Here is a 21,708-nt window from a genome sequence, read left to right as displayed (position 1 = left end):
CTCTTAATGAACTGAATGTGTCTTTACTGTCAGCTGAACTGAAGGTAGAGTTGTCCTCGCTCAAGCACACAGGCTTCTTCAATTTGGCTGGTTGGCTTTTTTTTTCTCTCTGGGCATACTGAGGAAAGAGGTCATTAAATTTGGTGTTAGTAAGTGTCCTTAAATTAGCCAGAGTGGAAAGCTTAGGCAAATGTCAGTGAGCCAAGTTCAGTTTTTAGAAGCGTCCTTCATGCAGAAGTAGACATTCTTTGGCAGAATGGATAACAGTTTTGTCGATGTGTGCGTAGAGAGCTACTGAAAGCTGAAAACATAGCTCAGATATGGAACACTGCAATTCTCCTTCCTCCAGAATTTCCTATACCTCTAACAAGTAAAAAGGAATAGAAAGGGGAGGGGATTTTCTATTCAGAACTTGGAAAGATCACTATGCACCATACTAACTGATTATTTTACCATTGTCATAATGTTTATAGCTTCAGGTGTCCTCTGTTCACAAATATGGCTGACTAAAATTACTGGTTTAGTATTTGACTTTCTGCAGCACGTAGGTCTGCATGTACTTTTCAGCGCAGTTTGTTGTTCACAACAAATATTTATGGTTTCAGTGATTGACTTTAGATCTTAGCATTAAGTATATTGAGTGAAGATACTTGTCAATAAAGTGTTTTCTTTGTGTTTAAAGGAACAACAAGCACCTCTTAGTCGATGCGAAGACACATTAAAGAAGATTTTGTTTTTAGCAGAAACTGTTAAACAAAACACCTCTTCACCAGGACAGAAGTTTATTAAGGATGAGATAGAAACACTTCAGAGTGAACACAGGAGTCTGGAAGAAAGACTTGAAAATGTCAAGCAAAAGCAGGAAAATATTTTCGGTGAAGCCCTTGAGTTAAAAGATGAGTTTGGTAATGAAATACAAATGGAAGATAAGGCAGATACAATGCTGAAGAGAGAGATACGGATCACTTCTGATACTCCAGTCATTGCAAAAGTGAGCCCCACAGCAGTGGAGTTCAAGGAGCCTTTGGAAATGTGTGATGTGAGTATATTTGTTGACAGTAATGACAGTGGAAGACTAGTTTGATATCTGTCTCTCAAATGCCCTTTGTATATTACATCCTTAATTTCATTGAAATTAAGCCTTCTGTAAATGTATGTGTATAAATCAAAGATGTGGAGAACTCCCTTAACTTTTTATAACAAGTCTGTAACAAGCCAATAATGTCTATTCAAAACTGAAGTTTTCCATTTAAACACAACTTGTGTATAGCTTTCCCTGGTATGTAATTAAAGCAGGTATCCTTGGACAGGACACACAGGGAGAAGCTCTGCCTCTGCCAAAGAACTTTGAGAGCTTCTCTTAAACCAGTAAGACTTGTTTAGAACTGCAGCACAATATTTCTCTTGTTTGTTTTCACAGATAATTTTTGCCATTCTGAGATCTAATGTTAAAATACAACATTTACGGTCACTTGAGCAGGTTTTCTTTTATATCGTTTCTCTTAGGGTCAGGATGTAAATGGAAATACATCAGAGAAAGAGAAGCAAAATGATCCACTTTTGGAGGAAAGCAGTGTATTGTCAGACAGCCTACTACAGGGTACCCGTCAAAGCGAAGATAGATTGGGGCAGACTGTTCAGGTGCCTGACAAACACATTCTAATACATGTCAATATCTATCTGTCTGTCTATATCTGTCATTCGTTTCAGTGGCCAGTCTGTCCCAAACCATGACAATGTGTGTGTGTGTCTGCTCCCTAGAAATGCATATGTAATTCCTTAAAATTTGTAGTCTTACAGAGACATATTTTCTGTATCTGATGAAAGGAATGATAAATAATGTTCTCCAAATCATCCCCTCGGCCTTGCTCATGTGGAATGTGCAAGAGATCAATGTGATGATCTCTACAACCCCCCAGGGCTTGAACCCACTTTCTCCATGATGCAAAACCTGCAACATACCTGTGATTTCAACAGGTTTTGTCACCCACACACACGAGGTAGGTAATGAGAGGTCACTAACCCGGAACAACTGATCTTTAGGGGACCTCAGGACGTTCACACTGTAAATTACTTCATGTGTGCAAAGCTGAGGGAACGATTTGGAGAATGCTCTCTTTGACCTGACCATTGGTGATAACAGTCGCTGGGAGAGATGGCCATCAGAATATCAGAGTGGAAACCATCCATACTGGGATTCCAGGAGAAGGAGCAAGATGAATAGTTAGAGTTGCCAAATGTATCTAAGCAAAAACTTCTATGACAGTATTAAAAATCATGTGAGCACTTACTCTTGTTTGGTTTGTCCTGAAACTCTTTCGTAGTGATTAAGGTCCCGATACAGCAAACTGATCTGAGCAGGCATTTCCAAGAGACTCTGGGTTTGGGTTACCTCAGCCTTTTGCTTCATTCGTTAAGCTAAGCTGAAAATAGCGTAGACATCTTGTGGAATGTGAAGTTCCTTAGTAAACTTAGATCTTTGGACTTTTACTGGTTGTAAGCATTTTGTATTTTTCAAATCAGGGGGAGGCTGATAAAGACAGCCCAGGTATGGACAAACATGATAAGGTCCAAGAGGACATTCTGGACAACATGGCTCAGGGTGGTGAGGCAGAACTGGAAAGGCATCAAGATGGTGTTGGTATTGAAGGTGATGAAACGAGAAAGGAAACCCATCCAGCAGAGGTAACTAGACATGAGATTATAATAAAAACCTCAAGTTACACTGACCTATTTTTGTCTGATGTGCTGTGTACTTAGTATGCGTTACCTCTCTCAATCCTTTCCTGTACATTTAAAATTAGCATGGAGGGATTTTTTTTTCATTACTTTGGGCTGCCACAAAGTGGTTTGCAGATTATGTTGCATTCCAAGACACCTGGAGGTATTGTGAAGTCTTACCATTTTGCTTGAATACTGTTAATTTGCTTGAGCATCTTTCATTTATTTAGATTTCTTATTTGCATATTTACTTTGCACATACGAGGCTGTATTTGAAATGCTGTGTCCTGTTTGGTGCACCCTGGTACAAGAGGAATTTCAACAAACTAGAGCAGCGTTTAGGAACTGGAGCTGTAATGAGTGGAAGAGGCTAAGTTCTTGTTGGAGTTGAAAAGGCTGACAGGAGTCTTGTCTTCTTGCTGCCAGCCCCTCCCTGAAGGGGTGTTATAGAGAAGACAGAGCCGGACTCTTCTCAGACCTTCAGTTTTAGCGAACTGTGTGAGATGCTGAAAGCAGTGTAGTTGTGACAATACGGTGCACAGTGTGCACTCATGAGCTTGCTGAGAATTGAGGTAGATTTGTTCATTCCGGGTTGCGAGTGGGGTACTTTCAGTGCGTATCCTAACTGACTTGCAGCCACTAGCTCAGATATCAGTGCAACACAGATGGGACCCTCATGCTGTGCTCTCCACCATGGTCATGCCGTTAAGGATTTGCCATTATTTAGTGTAGGTGGCTGTTGTATTTCTTGTGTCCCCAGATGATAAGCAAACTCAGGCAGAACATGCAGTCAGCAAATACCTCAGCACGTACATACAGCAAATCCCTGGGCTGCCCAGAGGAATATCCTGTCTGGGAATTGGCTGGGTGTCTAACCCCAGACTCTGTCTACAGTACAAGTACAAGATTGGAGCCCAGGAAAAAGCTAAACGTTTTAAAAAATATGTTCAAGACTGTGTCTAGGGGTACACAGTTCAAGGTCCATGCTTAAAATAACGAAACATGAACAGCGTAGGTCAGAGGAAGAACACTTGCCATCTGCAATTTTTCTAAAATTTTGTAACAAAATTACAGCACTGCTTTTTCTAAATGGTTTCCTTTGCCATAACCTTGCCCACAATAAATTATGAGATAGAATCATGGTTTTCCTCGTATACCTATAATTATGGGCTTCGTAACTTTGTCATCTCAGGCACTGTAAGTACTACTCAGAAGGTTTGATTAGGGCTTTTTGGTTACTTGTTTCTTTTATTTTTCTTACACCAAAAGGAGAAACCTAATGATGTCAAGAATCAGTCATATAGAGAAGATGTGGAGCAGGTTCATCAAAGAATGTGCCAGAAGAGTCAAGTCCTGAAATCTGGGGATTCTAATTCCCCAGTTTCTGCACATGAGGTAACCCATATTCTCTTATTTAAAGATGCATTTGTCAGGGTCATTGAATTTTTGTTTCTGCATGGGCTTCAGCTGAAGTTCTGTTATAAGAGAAGAGGCATCAAAATCAAGACGATTGTGTAGTTCTGCTTTATGTCCGTGGTAGTTTTGAACTTTATCCAAAGTGCTAGCCACATTGTATTTTTCAGTGGATCTGTTCAAACGGGCAATATTGGTTTTCAGAGCCATCATAATCAGTCTTTATTTTATGATTTTAGAGTTTCTCTTTAAATTGTTAGTCAATACAACTTATTTTCATGTTATTATAGTTAGCTGTGATAGTCTGCCATCATAAGAAAGGCAGATCAGAAAACTGAAATCCAAGGGTGATCCAGCATAAGAAAATAAATTAAATAAAATAGAGAAAGGATAATGAATTCAAGCTGAATTAATAACAAAGTACCTTAGTAAATGACATTACTAAGTCTATTCTTCTTTAAGAGTAAGGATGTTACATCACAAGTGCCCCGTGTCTGCTGATCCTTGGTCGCTACATTGTTAAATAGAAGGTGGGGCCGAATCTAATCTTCACAGTTAAATCTATAGGCAGGTCCACAGCTGACGTGTCCATTGGCAGGTCTTACCTGGGACTTGCACATCTGCTCTGACTGGAAACCCCAACAAAATCTCCCAAAGGTATTGGGAATCTGGGGAGGTCCCTGCTGACTGGAAGCTAGCCAGTGTTATTCCAATTTACAAGAATGGGTTGAAGAAAGACCCAGCAAACTACAGACCTGTTAGTCTAACCTCAGTTCCTGGAAAAATTATGGAGAAGATCATACTGAGTACTATTGAAAAACATTTAAAGAACAACGCAATCATGATAAAATCATAGAATCATTTAGGTTGGAAAAGACCTTTAAGATCATGGAGTCCAACTGTAAACTTAGCACTGCCAAGTCCACCACTAAACCATGTCCTTCAGTGCCACATACGTACATCTTTTAAATATCTGCAGGGATGGTGACTCAACCACTTCCCTGGACAGCCTGTTCCAATGCTTGATAACCCTTTCAATGAGGAAATTTTTTCTAATATCCAGTCTAAACCTCTCCTGGTGCAACTTGAGGTGATTTCCTCTTGTCCTATCATTTGTTACTTGGGAGAAGAGACTGACAACCTATGTCTCTACCTCCTTTCAGGCAGTTGTAGGGAGCAATAAGGTCTCCCCTGAGTCTCTTTTTCTCCAGGCTAAAGAAACCCAGTTCCCTCAGCTGCTCCTCATAATGCTTGTGCTTTAGACCTTTCACCAGCTTTGCTGCCCTTCTTTGGACATGATCCAGCACCTCTATGTCTGTCTTGTAGTGAGGGGCCTCTGTTCGAGGTGCAGCCTCACCAGTGCCAAGTACAGGGGAACGATTGCCTCCCTAGTCCTGCTGGCCACATTATTTCTGATACAAGCCAGGATGCTGTTGGCCTTCTTGGCCACCTGGGCACACTGCTGGCTCTTATTCAGCTTGCTGTTGAGCGATACTCCTAGGTCCTTTTCTGCCAGGCAGCTTTCCAACCACTCTTCCCCAAGCCTATAGGGTTGCATGGGGTTGTTGTGACCCAGATGCAGGACGCTGCACTTGGCCTTGTTGAACCTCATACAACTGGCCTCAGCCCATTGATCCAGCCTGGCCAGATCCCTCTGTAGACCCTTCCTACCTTCAAGCGGATCAACATTCCTGCCCAACTTGGTGTCATCTGCAAACTTACTGAGGGTGCACTCAATCCTCTCGGCCAGATCATTGATAAAGATATTAAACAGAACTGGACCCGATACTGAACCCAATACTGAGACCTGGGGAACACCACTTGTGACTGGCCGCCAACTGGATTTAACTCCATTCACCGCAACTCTTTGAGCCTGCCCATCCAGCTAGTTTTTTTACCTAGCAAAGAACATGCCCATCCAAGCTGTGAGCAGAGAGTTTCTCCAGGAGAACACCGTGGGAAATGGTGTCAAAGGTTTTACTAAAGTTTAGATAGACAACATCCACAGCCTTTCCCTCATCCACTAAGCGGGTCACCTTGTCATAGAAGGAGATCAGGTTAGTCAAGCAGGACCTGGCTTTCATAAGCCTATGCTGACTGGGCCTGATCACCTGGTTGTCCTGTACGTGCCCTGTGATGGCACTCAAGATGATCTGTTCCATAACTTTGCCTGGCATCGAGGTCAGACTGACAGGCCTGTAGTTCCTCGGATCATCCTTCCAGCCCTTCTTGTAGATGGGTGTTACTATGGAAGACATGTACACAGCAATCCTGAGGTTTTTCTTAGTGTCGGGACACTTACTTTTCTGTGTGTTTTGATGCGTTTATATTTCAATCTGGTAAAGTGGATTTCCTCCTCCCTCTGTGATAGCTTAGCTGAGTTTTTCTGCTTACTTCAGTTCTAAGGCACTCCAGAGTCTCTTAAGATGAAATCTTATGTCTGAATTGATACAACTATTATGGATGTGTACACAGAGAAATAGAAAAGTTCTCTGATTGACTATTTCATGAGTAGTCCCCTTCAGTATTGACTGAATTCAAATAAATTGAATTATTCTTTTCTGATAATGTCTAGAATGTGGTACATGTTTTCCACACTTGGAAGCAGGTATATTTTGGATAGCTCATGATCCACAGAGAGACAGATGACAATGACAGCTTACAAGTGATATGACTGCAGGGATAGCTGGCTGCTGCCTAGTACAATAGTACCTAAAGTAGCAATACAGTAAGTTTATCAAACACAAATGTTTTATTGTTGCTCCTTTTATATGTTTGTACCATGGAGAAGCTCACACTGTAGTCGTATCTGTATTTTTGTATGCATTTGCTCACATAAAGTCTATACGTGGAACAGATCACAGTTTACGCCAGATATAGACAGGTAGTGGGCAAAGGGAAACACAGAAAGATTTTTAAGGTGTCGCCATGTGATCCAATAAGCCTGTGACATTTAATTTATGTTGTTGTATGCAATAGCTGAAGGTGATTTAGAGGGTTATGTTTTACATCTGAACTGGTTAAGAGCATCCACTTGGACAGTGACCTCAGCTCAGCTGATGGGCTGTTAAACCTGGCCACACCCAAAATGACTTGTCCTTCTGTCATTGTGGGAATTGGTGGCAGTGCCGGGGACTGTCTCTGGACCCCCCCATTCCCTTCCTCCCCACCCAGTTTGAGACATCGCTCCCTAATGCTCTCGTTTAACCCCTGATTTCGGATAGCACTTGTGGCAGAGCAGCCATGGCTTTGTGTCACAGCCAAGCTGCTTCATGCGTGAGTTGCCCCGTGAAGAACAGTTAGAGAGATGGTCATGGTGAAGGACACAGCAAGCAGTATATCAAGGCAGGTGCTGAGCAGAAGGAATGTGGGTGTGAGGAGAAGTTAAAGATCCATGAATGTGTAAGGAGGAGGGGGAGAAGACAGGATATCCTGCGAATTTGTCAGTAGCAGAGGTGGGTGCAGGGAGATGTCATTGGATGGTGGGGACGTCAGAGTTTCAAACTTAAAACAATGAGCAGAAATTTCATAGCTCTCTAAGCAGTGCTGGCAAGCCAGGGTGACTGCAGAGGTGGGGGTTCCAGTCTCAGTCCTGGTTGACCCACAGAGGCTGTGGGGGAAGCCACAGCAGGATTTAGGCATGGCTTAAACATGTGAAGCAAAGTGTTACAGTCAGAAAACCTGTTGGTTTATGACCTTCAGAAATAAGAATCCTGTTTCACATTGTAGGACGCAGGTGCAGAAGTGGTTGTCCAGAACGAACTATTTCCTGGAGTGCAAGTAAACATTGAATATTTTGAAGAGGAACAAAAGGTCAATGAGCTGAAAAATGAAGTGGCTGAACTGGATATCGTGCGCATAAATGAACAACTAAAAGAGCTAGAGGTATGGAAATTGCAAAGACATTCCTCTTTGTTAATGTAGTGATGCACTTACAGAATTATGATTCACTTGAGCAAAACAAAATTGTTTCACATAGTCTTACGATTAGTCAGTTTCTCTGCCATGTAATCTACAAACACCTTGCCTTAATGCAAATATGTCCATGTAAATACCATATTTTGTACCGCTTTTCTAGAGTGTAGTAGTAGATACACCTATGATTGCATGTGTGCTTCCATGATGTGCACAGGCATGCATGCTCATTTGCACGTGACTGAGCAAGCATGTGTTTGTAGATGTATCAGTATTTAACTGTATTTTGTGCTGAAAGCTGAAAGTGTTTAAGATCCTCTTTTATTCCTCTCTCTGTGGTGGGCTTGATTACAGAATTTACAAACTGAACTGGAAACGTGGAAAGCAAAATCTTTGTGTCATAGTCAAGAAGCATTTCCCAATGCAACAGGATCAAACAGAGCAGAGCTGCAAACCACAGAGCCTGCGGTGCCCTGCTGGGACAGGCTGCTTCAAGAAGTAGATGCTATTAAGGCAGTGAAGCAACAACAGTACTGTTTAATTAATGAGTACCAGAAAAATCTTTCTGCTGCACAGTCCTCAATGAAAAATTTGTCAACAGAAAAAGATAACATAAAAATGTAAGTATAGTTGAGGGTTTCTGTTAAGGTTACAGAAAAAATATGGTCCTACACTGAATTTTGTGCCATACTTTGATATTGCTCAGTCAAGAAATAGGGTGTTTTATCCGTTTTGTTAATGTTAGGTAGCAAGAGAAGTCTCATAGGTTTGTAAGTTTAAACATCCTTAAACAGAAGCATTTTCGGTGGTTCTTTGCTATCCTTTAGCAACACCTACTCTTTTTATTTTTAGGCAAAACAAAGAAATGGTTGCTGTGCTAAAAACCTATCTAAAAGCCATATTAAAGTATTTTTGCAAAAATATCACAGATGTGAAATATTAATTTTTCTTTAAGGACTCAGTTCTAAGTTTTTTCTGAGCGAAATATCTCATTACTCTGAAAATTAACCTTATTTGATAGGAAGAATGCTGTGGCAATAAATAAGTTTACAGTACCAATTCTGAGGTAACCAACTCACACAAAATATTTAGTACCTTTTATGAATTAGCCTTCAACATATGGTACTAAACTATTGGTCACAATAATGTATCACAATAATTTGAAAATCTTTAAAATAACCTATAAAATTGTTAATGTACAGCACAGAGATTGAAAAAAATTGTATAAAAATCTAGCTGCTAAATGTATTTTAGGTGGGAATTTCAAAATACTCCTGGAAATAAAAGATAAGTAGATAAATGCCTCCAAAATAATCTTGAATGAATTGCCGTTCCTGCAAAGGTATCTAGAAATAACTAACGCTGCACAGATAATCAAGAAATAATAATACTGCAATGGTGGTTAGAAGATTTCTAAGAGAATATTGAGATACGTGTGTTTAAGTGAATAAAGTGAGTGAATTGTTTTCTAAACAGTGAAATTCTCTTTTAAAAATGTGTCTAGGCAATGTTTTAGAAGGTGTTTTTAGAAGGTGGGTTTTTTTAAACACTACTCATATTTTTGGCAGGGGTCCTATGAACAACACAGTTCTTCTGGAGAAAATTAAGGCATGCATAGAGTCCTTACGAAAAGAAAGAGATGTCTTAAACAAGTTGAAAACTCAGCAAGAAAGTTTATCTCAGCATTTAACATGCATGGATAAAGTGTTAACCGAAAGCCAAATGAGGCAACTGGAGCAATGGTGGCAACACATGGAACAAACAGTGCAAAAGAAACACGATCAAGTTGTGGCAGAAATCGATGAATTTAACCTGCTTATGAATAAAGCACAGGATATTCAGAGGCTGATGCAAGAACAGTATTTACAAGCAGAGTTACATTCCTCATCTGAAGGTAAAGCCAAATACCCTGTACTTTGGACCACAGAGCTACAGGACATTAAACATGGTCTTTCTCTATTAAAAAGAAGGATTGAGCTGCAGATGAAAAGAATTTGGAGTGATCAAGAGAAGGTAGCTTTGGAGAACTCTATATATGATTTGCAGAGCAAATTGGAAGCATTATCACCACAACAAAGTGCTCAAGAGGGTGTTCAGATCACTGGTCCTGCTCTCATGAAACATGAAATGATGAAAAGGCTGAAAGAAAATATTTCATGGGTTAAAGATTCACTGTCCTCTCTTGATCAGAAAGCAGCACTTTTCCCCAGTGATGTTAAATCACAGATCAGAAGTTGTCAGCTGATGAGCACGGAAGTTCTAAACAGAGAGCCTGAGATTGTATCACTGGATTATGGGCTCCAGCACATCGTTCCCACCTTGAATCCAGAGGAGATCTCTGATATGACCTTCCTTTTACAAACATTGCAGAATTCATACAAGGCTCTTGTTTTAAAATCAGCTCAAAGATTACAGCAACTAGAGCTCCAGCTGGAGGAGAGGCAAAGACTTATTGCAGAAGTAGAAAAAGTTCACTGTCAGCTTCGAAATGCTGAGATGCTTGCCAGGCCTGACATGAACCAAACCAGCACATGGTCAGAATTAATCAATCAACAAGCCATTTTACAGGAGATTTCAAAGGACATACAGGGAATAGAAGGGCTTATCTCATCCCATTGTAAAGAGAGTCAGGTCACAGCTGGGGAGCTGAGCCTGTCTGAACAACTGTTTTTGATTGATCAATTAAGAAGTCTGAAGAATAGAGCAAGAAAGACACAGAGGCAAATTCAGAGTAAACTTCATGAAGTAGAAAAAAAGATATCTGTCTACAGAGAGTTTGCTGAAGGAATAACTACATTGCAGCAAGATCTTAATGATCTACACTATGGTGAAATAAACCTGGAAGAAGATGAATTATTAGGTGCCAAGCAGGAAGTGAAGGATAAATGCAAAGCACTTAAAGAAAAAGTATTAGCTTTTCAGTCCAATTTGTCACAAATAATGAAGTACAAAGAAATCTTTGAACTTGTAGGTCTAAAATGGGACTCACTGCAGCTAGATGAATTGCAAACTAAATTTTTTAAAATTAAAAATAACATTAAAGGGAAGATAATAGGCTTTGATAATGTTGTTAGGGAATGTGATAAGATTCAAGCCTTACTAAATGAAATCCAGTCTGTGACATCCACTGTAAGAAAAGAAGCTAACATCCTGAATGATAGCTCTAGTTCTTCTCCTGCTGAGAATCTTATATCTGCGCAGATTCTGTTTCACACAGTTCAGCAAATCTTGTCCTTAACTCAGGAGGTAGCAAATCAAATATACAAAAATGAGGTCTTTGATACACCACTCAGAGAATCTAAGAGGGAAGAAATAAAGAGCATGGAGAAAGATGTTGAGGAATTGAGTCAGTTTCTTCAAAACTTGGTCTCTGGTCTCCAGTGTGCAAACAAGGAAGATATCCAGAATGAAGTAGAACATATATTCCACATCATAAAGCATATTCAATTAGAGCTTCAACAGCCACTTCTGATAGACATAAAAGTAATGCAGTATGACAAAATGCGATGGGCAGGAATTCAGAATATGGTGCAAGCAAAGTTTTCTGATATTAAATGTATTATGGAAAAAGAGAGGGAAAACCAAGAAGAAAAGTCTCTTGTTGCTGGAATAGAAGCAAAATTAGAGACACTGCAAGATCATGAAATACAGCTAAAGACAGACATTGCTGCCCGTGTTGTAAGTATATTTAATAAAAGTAAGCTATGGCCGTATGTCTTTTCCCAATGATTATATTAGTTGTCTGTGACTGCAGTGTTTATATTTTCATGACATATATCCTCCTTTTATTCTAATAACTAAATTGGCCCATCATCATGTCTGCACTGGTAGATATGATGGGAATCATGATGAGAAACGAAGGATACACAGAAATTAGTTGTATTCAGTTTGATTATAACCATGGAATCATAGAATCGTTATGGCTGGAAAAGACCTTTAAGGTCATCAAGTCCAACTGTTATCTAAATCTACCGGGCCCACTTCTAAACCATGGCTCAGAGCACCATATCTAGATGGCTTTTAAATACATCCAAGGATGGTGATTCAACCACTTCCCTGGGCAGCCTGCTCCAGTCTTTGAGTGTAGAAGTGTTTCCTAATGTCTAAGCTAAACCTCCCCTGGTGCAACTTCAAGCAATGGGGATTGGCACAAGAAAAGAAAGGTAAAGGGGAGGAAGAAGAAGGGTGTGTTGAAATATTGAGCTGAAGAGACATTGGGTGCAAATGTCCTGGGATTATTCTTGGGACTGATTTTATGTAACATTTTCAATAGTGACAATGATGAAAAAGTTCCTTGTTTCTACCATAAAGAAAAAGCTTACCAGTTGGGAATGATCAAGGAGAGTAAAGCACAGGTCAGACTAGTGTTATCAGGCCTCAGGGAGGGTGAGCAAAGGAAAGGCAACCGCAGTCCAAGTCTTTAATGCAAGTATATAAGGCATTGACAAGGCATTGCTGGAAGACCTACCTGATTCTTGATACCTTTGTCAGGAAAGGTCCGCTCAAACTGGAACAGATGCTGTTAGAGGGATAAGGAGCATTGAGGGCAGTTAATAAAACTGGCGAGCTGAGGGCAAGTGGGAAATCTAGCTGAGAAATGTAATTAGGCTGGAGGTAGACCCCTTAAGGAAAAGGACTCCTTAAGCTAAAGGGCAGTGTTAATTCAAGGAGAGAGAGTTAGTGAATAAATTGATGTTGGAAACCAGAAGAGTGGTAACCTTCATAGCAGAGAGGTTCTGGAATTGTGTCCTGCTCAAGAAGACCTGTGCCCTGACTGCCCAAGAGATTAATGGATACAAACGAGGAAATATGAGGTAGTAGCTAATAATGGGGAGCAACACAGCATCCCTGATGGACTTATGGTCCTATTGCCAGATTTCCTGGTTGGCTGTGCTTCATCTTCCCTGTTTGGGTATTGTGTGGGAAGCATGATGGCAAAATTTCTCTGCCCTGTGGAAATCCAAGAGCTGGCAAAGTAACACATCATTCTGTATATAAATACATAAGAGAAGAGGGTTTAGTGAGAAGCAGTCTGTCAGGTCATAGTGGAGATATCCCCTGGAGCAAAATAAAGCATCAATGTGTGGGCTTTCCTTGTCTGAACAGGATGTGTACTGCCATGTCCATAAAGGATGTTACGGCTCTTGTGTCCTGCCGTCCTTCTCTCTGGACTTTTCCAGTATTGGCCATTTCCTCATAACCTGCGTTCCTATGGTTGAGGGCAATCAACCCATAGGTTACAGCATTGCTCTGTGACTCCCTAGGTAGCAGAGTGCATTTGCCATGTGTCCTCCCTCACCTCCTCAGGCCAATTCTGGGAGCACTGGTCTCAAAGACGAGGTGTGAAATTCTGAGAAGACCATCTGGTGATCCAGAGGAGCACAGCAGTCTTTCTTGATTGTTCCTTTGTTTTAATACTTTCAGAGTGCTCTGGAGGAGGCATGTAAGACTGGTGAGCATTATACCAAGGCTGTTCATAGGGCTGCCAGGTTCCTCGAGGACTATGAAGCTCAAGTCAAGTCTGCTGCAGCAGGGCTTGGTAGCTCAGAGGAGGACTGCCAGACTCCAGAATGGAAACAAGAAGAGTTCAACTCTGCAAAGGCTAACATAGAAAACCTGTACTCCAAGCTGAAAAATCTAGTGAAACCACAAGACAAAATATGTCTGGAAAACACTTTAACAGAACTAGTGAATAAGAGTTTGGCATTAAGGGAGAAGGCTCAAAGAAAGGAAGCTGATGAACAGAGGTAGGTTTAAGAGATCTTCCTAGATCGTGTTATTATGTGTGTATATATATATATCTCGTGTATTATGACAAATTTGACTGATAATAAATGCAATGTTGTTTCTGCTCTGAATGAACCAGATAATTCAGCAGAAAGAACTGTAAGCATTTGTGTTGTTCCCAGATGCGATTATAATGGAAAGAAAATTACTGATAAGCATATAAGCAATAATTTACAACGCAGTGATTTTTAGTATCTTTCAAAAAGTATGTATGGGGCTCAACTGAGTGTCATATGGTGCCAGAATCAGAAGAAAGCACATTTCCGCAGTCTCTAGTTCAGTGCTGGTGCAGGTTAGACTAGTTTTCAGAGGGACCCTAATGAATGTCTTCCATAGGCTATTCTATGGCTTGAGAAAGTAAAGACCAAACAAGACACAGGCCATAGTTTCCTTTCTTCAAATATAGGTATGAAAGAGATCTGAAGGGCCTTCAAATACATGTACAGAAAAAGATTGGGAGATAGATAGAGTAAAATTGCTTGCTTGTGATCTAGTGCTTCTGTTTCTATTGAGCGTAACTTTAAAATCTGCTTTTATAATCAAAGAATTGGATGACTTTAAAAGCTTTGGTAATAGAAAAGAGATAATAAAATATAGAAATAAGAAATTGGAATTGTACAGACCACACATTGAAGGGACAAATAGAATGTGTGTTACAAACTGGGAGCTAATTTTTGTGAACGTCTGAGAAGAATGGAGACTTAGGTCAAGACATACAATTCTTCTGAGCAGCTCCATGGCTGATACGTGGATATACATACCTATATTTCTTTACCTCTGGGGCATTTGTACCTGCTTCTCTAAAGTATCTCAGATATCGGACCAGAAGTGTATAACAAATGCTAATTGAAGATAACTTGCAAAATAGTAAGGACTACTCGTTCAGGAGAGGGTTTTTTTCGTTCTAATTGGCATTATGTTTCGAGAGAGGAGCAACCACAACAAACTTTAATTGGTCTATTAATTGTTTCCTACAGGTATCTTGAAAAATACAAAAGTTACACAAACACCAAAGATAAGGTGTGTGATAAGCTTAACAAACTGGAAAAGATGCTTAGACAGTCTTTGTCTCAAATACCAATGTCTTATAAAGAAGCTTTGGAGCACTTAGAAGAAAGCAAGGTAAGAGACACTCTGAAGAACTTGAAAAGCTCATGCAAAACTGTGATGTAGCAGCTATGCACACCATATGATATCATAGTAGAAAGAAGTTAAATTCTTTATCCTATATTTTTAAATATATGTAAAGCCACAGATATATTTATATACCTATAAGAAGACTGAATTATAATAGGCCATGTAAAATGAGTGCATCTTATTGCTGTAGAAATCAATCATTATCTGTGCTTAAGATAGTGTTTTATTTATGTTAAGATCCCCGATTGCTTCTTTGCAGGATGCAGGATGATTAGATTTCTAACATTGCAGTTGGTTTCCCTCAGAAGTGAAAATCAGAGAATTTCCGGTTTCCTCACCCAGGACTGTCTTGCTGTCGGCCCACCAGATCTCTGCCATAACCAACCTCTTTACTGTCATTTCTTTTTGCACTCATCATATTACAGGCTTGTCATTTTATATCTCTGTAACTCCTGCTCATTCCTCTTAGCTTCCAAATGACCAGAAAGAAGTGAGAACAACCTAATCGCCTGGGCACACTATGCTGCTGTTCGTTTTGCTTCTTTTATTTACCCCATCTTTCTCTGCAGTGTTAGCCAGCAGAATTCTGTCATTACAACCGTATTTAACCAGCTCAATGGAGTGGTTGCCATTTTATTAGAGGATCCTAATCATGTAACTGAATGCTTCATCAACACTTCTGACTGTTTTGTTTATTTATTTACTTGTTTATTTTCCCTCTAAGATTTTAGTCTCCAACATTGACTCAGCTGAAGGTGATCTTGTGAAGCTGAGGCAGGTCTCTGGAGAGCTGATGAGAATATGCAAGGGAAGTGACAGGGCACTGGGAAGGATTGTAACAGTGCTGTGGGAAAATTGGCTGGGTTTGCTTGAGGCGGTGAAGAACTAAAGCAGGAATTGAAATTCATCAATGAAGAGGTGAGTTGTTCAACAAATTAAGTCTTGGGGAATGTGGTAGGGATGGGGCCCTCAGTAAAATCACAGGTAAAGGGCTGAGATCAGTGCAGGACATAATTTCCCACCCACTGATCAGCCACTTATCCCCAGCATTTCTTGAACCTGGAGTCAGAAATGATGGGGATATTTATAGTACAAATTCTCTGAATCCAGAGCAACTCTGTGTGTGGTTATGTTCTTTGTTAGAGCATATTCAAATGTTTTGGCACACTTCAGAGGTTCAAGGTCTCTGGCTATGTAATTCCCAGTACTTAGTCATGTGTATGAGTAAATGAATAATGTAACTTAAGGTGATGGAATAGAAAAGCACTTTATCTCATGCTTTGACATGCTATTTACTTAGCTGGAACGAGAAACAATAATTCTCGATAAGCTCCAGGAAGAACAGCCAGAAAGTCTTAAAGAGAAAGAAAAGGCCACCGGAGAGGAACTGGTAGAATTACTAGATTTTGTGAACTCATTTGAGGAAAACATCAACCAGCAACAGCTCCTCTTACTCTTACTTCTTCACCGAATAAGAAACATCCTGAATATATCTGAAAATACTGAGGTGGAAGCTGCCCTTCCCGCCTTATGTGAGATAAAGGCAATGCAAGATCGCTGTAAAAAGTAAGTGGTGTAAAATTTCTGTTGAAGATATGACATAGGACTATTTATAAGCACCACATTTTATCGAGTATTAAAGAGTATATGAAAGCACTTAAAAGGATGGTGAATGCCCTACTGCATCAGACCAGTGCTCCATCTAACCCATCTGCTGTCTCCAGCATGGGCATTGGGAGGTAGTAGTTAGGGAGAAGACCCGAGCCTGGCTATATCGTGTGCGGCCTGCAACTTGTGTTCAAATGTGGAAGGAATCAGAAGGGATGATGGTTGATTTTGGGGGCTCCAAGCTCTTGTGAACTTGCATGAGATGTGTGGGTCTTCCACTCTTATGAAAATCAGACGTTGTACTTTTTGCAACAGTGCAACTTTCGCCTTACTGAGTGCCACTGTTTAAAATTTGCCTCAAATATTTTTTTGCAAATCTGTGGTTGTACTCACCCATCTCCATGCCTGCTTTTCAACATGGAAATCTTTGTGAATGTCTTCTGTTCAGCCAGTGTTTTCAGACTCTGAGAACTTGAGCTCTGTTTGCTGTTGAGATGTGCATGCTATCTGATTTGGTCTACCAAACATACTTTGTTTAGCAATATCTGAAGACTCATTTTGGAAGAAACTGAGGCAATAAAGGACAGAAATTCAAAGATTTAGTTACAGAAAACAATATAAAAAAAATATACAAATGTGGTTCTAGATATTTAAAAAAATATCTGTATTAAGCATGCTCTTTGATTACTCCTACTTAGTGTAGAGTCTAACAATATATTCTTGCTGGAAATTTTTCATAGGTTGTATGAAAAGACTCAAGACCATAAGGATTCTGTACAAGCTGAGATTCAAGAGAGGAACAAGATCACTGAAGAAATAAGTGCTGTGACAAAGGCGTTACAGAATGCTGCATCTCTGTTATTACAAGATGCTACTGGAAAGGCAGGACAACTGGAGGTTGGTAACGGCACTGTTGCTGTGTAGCGACATTCTAAATATGTTCTTTTATATGCTGGGGCTTGAACTTGCTCGAAATAAAATCAGTGGCAAAGTATGTGCATACGCACATTGACTTAGAGAATGAATCTGGCTCAGCAGAATGACTGGTCCTGCCATGTCCTTGGTTTGTGTTCCTCTCCCTCTCTGTGGTCCAATTAGCAGCCACAGATGTCTTTCCAGATTGCAGAGAGATTCACAGCCAGTTGCATGCCTTTTTGGACAGATTGCTTAGTATATATTCTGTGCTGCTTCTCCCTTTCTACCTAGCTAAGGCAGTTTCAGATGTTCTGGATTTGATGTACCATATCAGGAGGTTGACCCGATAAATGCTTTTTAGAAATCAAATTGTGATCAAGACGACAGTCTCCCGTAGCAGGCAACCAGCAGCACTCTGCAGCAACCCAGTCTATACATTTCTATCATTTCAATATATTTTTGTTATCCTTCTTTGAATTCTTGACTTTATGAAATGGTATTATTCCTAACACTTCCTGAATGTGGGTTTATTTATTTATTATTTTAATTTGTTTCCATTTAGTCTCACTGTGTTTATATTACTATCTTATTTTTTAAATATTGATAAAAATTTATTTTTAATCGTATTTAATTGAATTATCTTTTAACTATGGAACTTTATAATTTATTTATTCTAGCCTACTAAGGTTTATTACAAATTTGGGCTCTCTTTGCTGTGTCTTGTATAAAAAATAGTTGTGTTAATTTTAATGTCTTTCATTGCTTGGTAGGAGCTTTAGTTCATTTTTCCCAAAAACTTGAGTTTACATGTGAGTTTCTCGAACAGCTGAGCATTGGGAAAAGGAACCATAAAGCAAACAAACAGAACTTTCCAACTTGAAATTCTAGAAAACCTTCAAAACAAATGAGTTTCTTCATTCTTTCTGCAAGAGGACTTAGATCAGATTTTATTTCTAGGCCACAGGCTGTAGACGGTTGTTCAAGTTTCTTTTATCTCATAAAACCTACATTCTTCATGCAGAACTGGAAACTACTGTTTTGAAAGGAACCTGCTGTGCTGCTCTGCATAATTGCCTGAAAGCAGACACTTGAGCTTGAAACCTGTTGCTTTTTGTGGCCTTTGTGTTGTTTATAATAATGAAGGAATGAACGTTGGCTATTAAATGTTTTTCAAAGAGAATATGCACTTTTGGCAAAAGGGAGAGCACAAAGGTTAACATTTAATCTTAGGAGCACTTCATATGACTACATTGCTATACCTGTCAATAAACATCAGTGCGTCAGTTGCCTGACATGGAGTAGTATCAAGTTTAATTAATTCTTACAGATTGAAAAGCATCATTTGATTAAATGAGGGAGTATTTCTCAAAGTTAATCTGCTTTCAGAGGTAGTCAAATTAGGTTTGATATCACAAAAACAATTTTTCCAAACCATAATTGTGGTAGGAAATATAAAACACAGTATGTATGTTTGTGTGCATATGTATAAATATGTACGTATACATACATGCACATGCACTCAGTAAAAATCGAGTAAAACTGCTGAAGTTATTCTTAATTTTGTAGGAGGTTCAGAGTGTGATTGGTAAAGAAAGTCAAACTCTAAAGGATATAATGGAGAAACTCCGGATGCAGTATTCGGAAATGTATACAATAGTTCCTGCAGAGATCGAAACACAGTTGGAGGACTGCAAGAAAGTATTGCAAGACCTAGAAGAAAAGGTAACTGTTGATGTAATTTTTTTACTTACTTTTTTTGTAATGTATAAATAAGTACAGCAATATTTGATGATTGTTGTAACTATAAATTTCAACTTGAAACATTGATTATTTTCATTTGTATTTTCCTCGGCGAAAATATACACGTGAGGAAAGATTCCTTATGTTAGCTGTCTCCTTTTAGAATAACTGAACAGTAAGCAGTGTGAATATAATATTTTTATTTTCTGTTAAAAGAGGACAGGCAGAACCACTAGCAGTAAATTCTTGGATATGATATGGATCCTGTCTACTATCCAGTCTGATTCTTAAACTGAACTAGTGGTGAAAGTTGATTGGGAAGTTTATATAGCTTAACTGAGAAGATACTTTCAAAACTGAGTGAAAAGAGGACTTTGAAATCGGATGTTTTTTATCCAGTTTGCACACATGGTAGGGTATCAGGGCATGGTTCTTTATATCACCCCTCAGGACATAGTTGCATTCCTTTAAAAGCAGACAGGGTATTTAAATAGCTAAACATTGCCTCGGCTTTTCACAATGTTTTCTATATACAGGGGGTATAAACAGTTAACTGAAAGCAAAATTAAAGGAAAATGGAATAATACTGTAAGTTTGAAGCCAAATTTTAGCCTGGTATAATTATTACAATTTGTATTTATTCATTTGTGTTCCTTTTAAAAAGAAAAAAAATCTTTTAATTCTCTTATTTCAGAAATAATAATGTTTAATGCTAATTTTAAAGGCTAAATCTCAGTTAATTTGATAAAACTTGAAAGTTTAATAAAATAATTTTGAAATCCAGTTACTTGTTAGCGTCCATCAGATTATTCATTCATTTTACGTTGTATTGAATATTTAGAGACGTATTCATTGCAGCTTAGTTTTAATTTGGTTAACTTTGTAGTTTCTGTTTCAAAATGGAACCAGTCTTTTTAGAACCAACAAGTGGGTAGAAGAGAGAAGGAGAAGGGAAGTAAAATGGTATTTATTATTTTGGGGGATTTTTTTTTTGTTGTTTGCGGTTTCATTTACTGTTTTCATTTACTGTATGCATTACAATGCATACATTACATGTTGGAATGAAAAAACTGGTCCTGGAAATTAGATAACATTTGCTTTCCACATTTAGGTAGTGGAAAACAATATAAACTGTCTTGGAATTTTATGAAATGCATTTAGGAAACAAAAGAAATGCTAGTGGAACTGGAGATCAGTTTAGTTACATACTAGGAGATACCAGCATGTGTTAAATTGAATTAACTTGTCATATTTTAATGGCATTCTGCTTTCTTCTAAATCTGCTAACTTAAAAATGAAAATAATTTTTACTTTTGATCCCATGCAGTTTATCTGAAAAATATAATAAATTTATCCCAGTAAGAAGTCTTGAAATTAAAACTTGCCCTACCGATGACCAGAGCATTGACAGATGCAGTGGTTTTTGTGAGGAAAAATAGGAAGTCAGTGCTTGGTCTGCTTTCTCGTTTCCAACTGTGTCTCATCACTCATACATGTTTCTCTTCTATTTTGGAAACTAGTGCTACAAGCATGTATAATTTTTCACGTTTGGTATACTCCAGGACAGTAGTAATGGTCAAGTGTTTAGTGATTATAATCTAAGTTCTTTTTTCCAAGGAGTCTTAGGCATTAAGTACAGACTGGACTTGATAGCTTTTTTGTATAAGCATGAGTATTTGAGAAGAGCACAGTAGTTCTTTTCTATATACATTTATCTTAATGAATGCAATTTTATTAATACAATACCTTATGGGTATTATTATATTGGTCTGACACTACATGTTGAAATCTATAAATAATAAATAATGTTAATAAAATTAATACATAAAAATGGATAAATAATTTATTAACTAAATAATGGTCTTAATACCTCTTCCCACAAAAATGATAAAGGATTTCAGTATAAGGAGCTTCAAACCAGAATAACTACTAATCTAGAAATCTTTTGCATCAGCGCAGCATAAAGCTGTGCAATGGGTATATGCCCCATAAATCCTAGGGCTGCAGCACGCAGAGAATTTACCATGGTTTAACAATTTCCTGATACTTGGCTGACCCTAACAGCTAGCAGGGTTTAGTAAGAAAAGACGTCACTTTGGGCTAAGAGCAAGGACTTTCTCACTCCCTGCACTTCGTCTAGACCATTGTAACCTGGTACCTTACTGTGTTGCTCAGTTCTGTGCTCGGGCAATTACTCAACTTCAGCTTACTTGAGAGTTTTTACATAGAAAATCAGGCCCTCCAGTGTACCGATTTTTCATTTCTGTGGAGTCTGCAGAGTAAAATTAAGTTTCACATACTTTATGGGGCTTGGAGCCTCTTATTTTAGTAATGAGTCTCTAAATTTATGTTTAGAAATTCACTATGTATGGGTGCACTTCCATATTCCCTTATTTCTTACATGGAAGTAATACCTGTCAGCTGAGACATAAAGGTGTCTTTCTAGGTTTCTTACAGCACTAATCTAAATGT

At 38.9% G+C, this 21,708-nt stretch overlaps 1 protein-coding gene across 1 annotated transcript in view; it reads left to right on the top strand.

Annotated features, from left to right (window-relative positions):
* The window catches only part of SYNE2 (spectrin repeat containing, nuclear envelope 2), a 178,975-nt gene that overhangs the window by 58,974 nt on the left and 98,293 nt on the right, over positions 1–21,708 (top strand). The window contains 14 exon segments of the mRNA XM_009891211.1: positions 683–1,039; positions 1,507–1,641; positions 2,524–2,685; positions 3,994–4,116; positions 7,864–8,019; positions 8,404–8,669; positions 9,618–11,727; positions 13,474–13,796; positions 14,814–14,958; positions 15,698–15,848; positions 15,851–15,891; positions 16,274–16,539; positions 17,322–17,478; positions 19,063–19,218. Coding sequence (XP_009889513.1) covers positions 683–1,039; positions 1,507–1,641; positions 2,524–2,685; positions 3,994–4,116; positions 7,864–8,019; positions 8,404–8,669; positions 9,618–11,727; positions 13,474–13,796; positions 14,814–14,958; positions 15,698–15,848; positions 15,851–15,891; positions 16,274–16,539; positions 17,322–17,478; positions 19,063–19,218 — 4,548 coding nt within the window.

Source organism: Charadrius vociferus, unplaced genomic scaffold, assembly GCF_000708025.1.
Source record: "Charadrius vociferus isolate BGI_N301 unplaced genomic scaffold, ASM70802v2 scaffold308, whole genome shotgun sequence".
Lineage (NCBI taxonomy): Eukaryota > Metazoa > Chordata > Aves > Charadriiformes > Charadriidae > Charadrius > Charadrius vociferus.
This window is presented reverse-complemented; position numbering and strand designations above follow the sequence as displayed.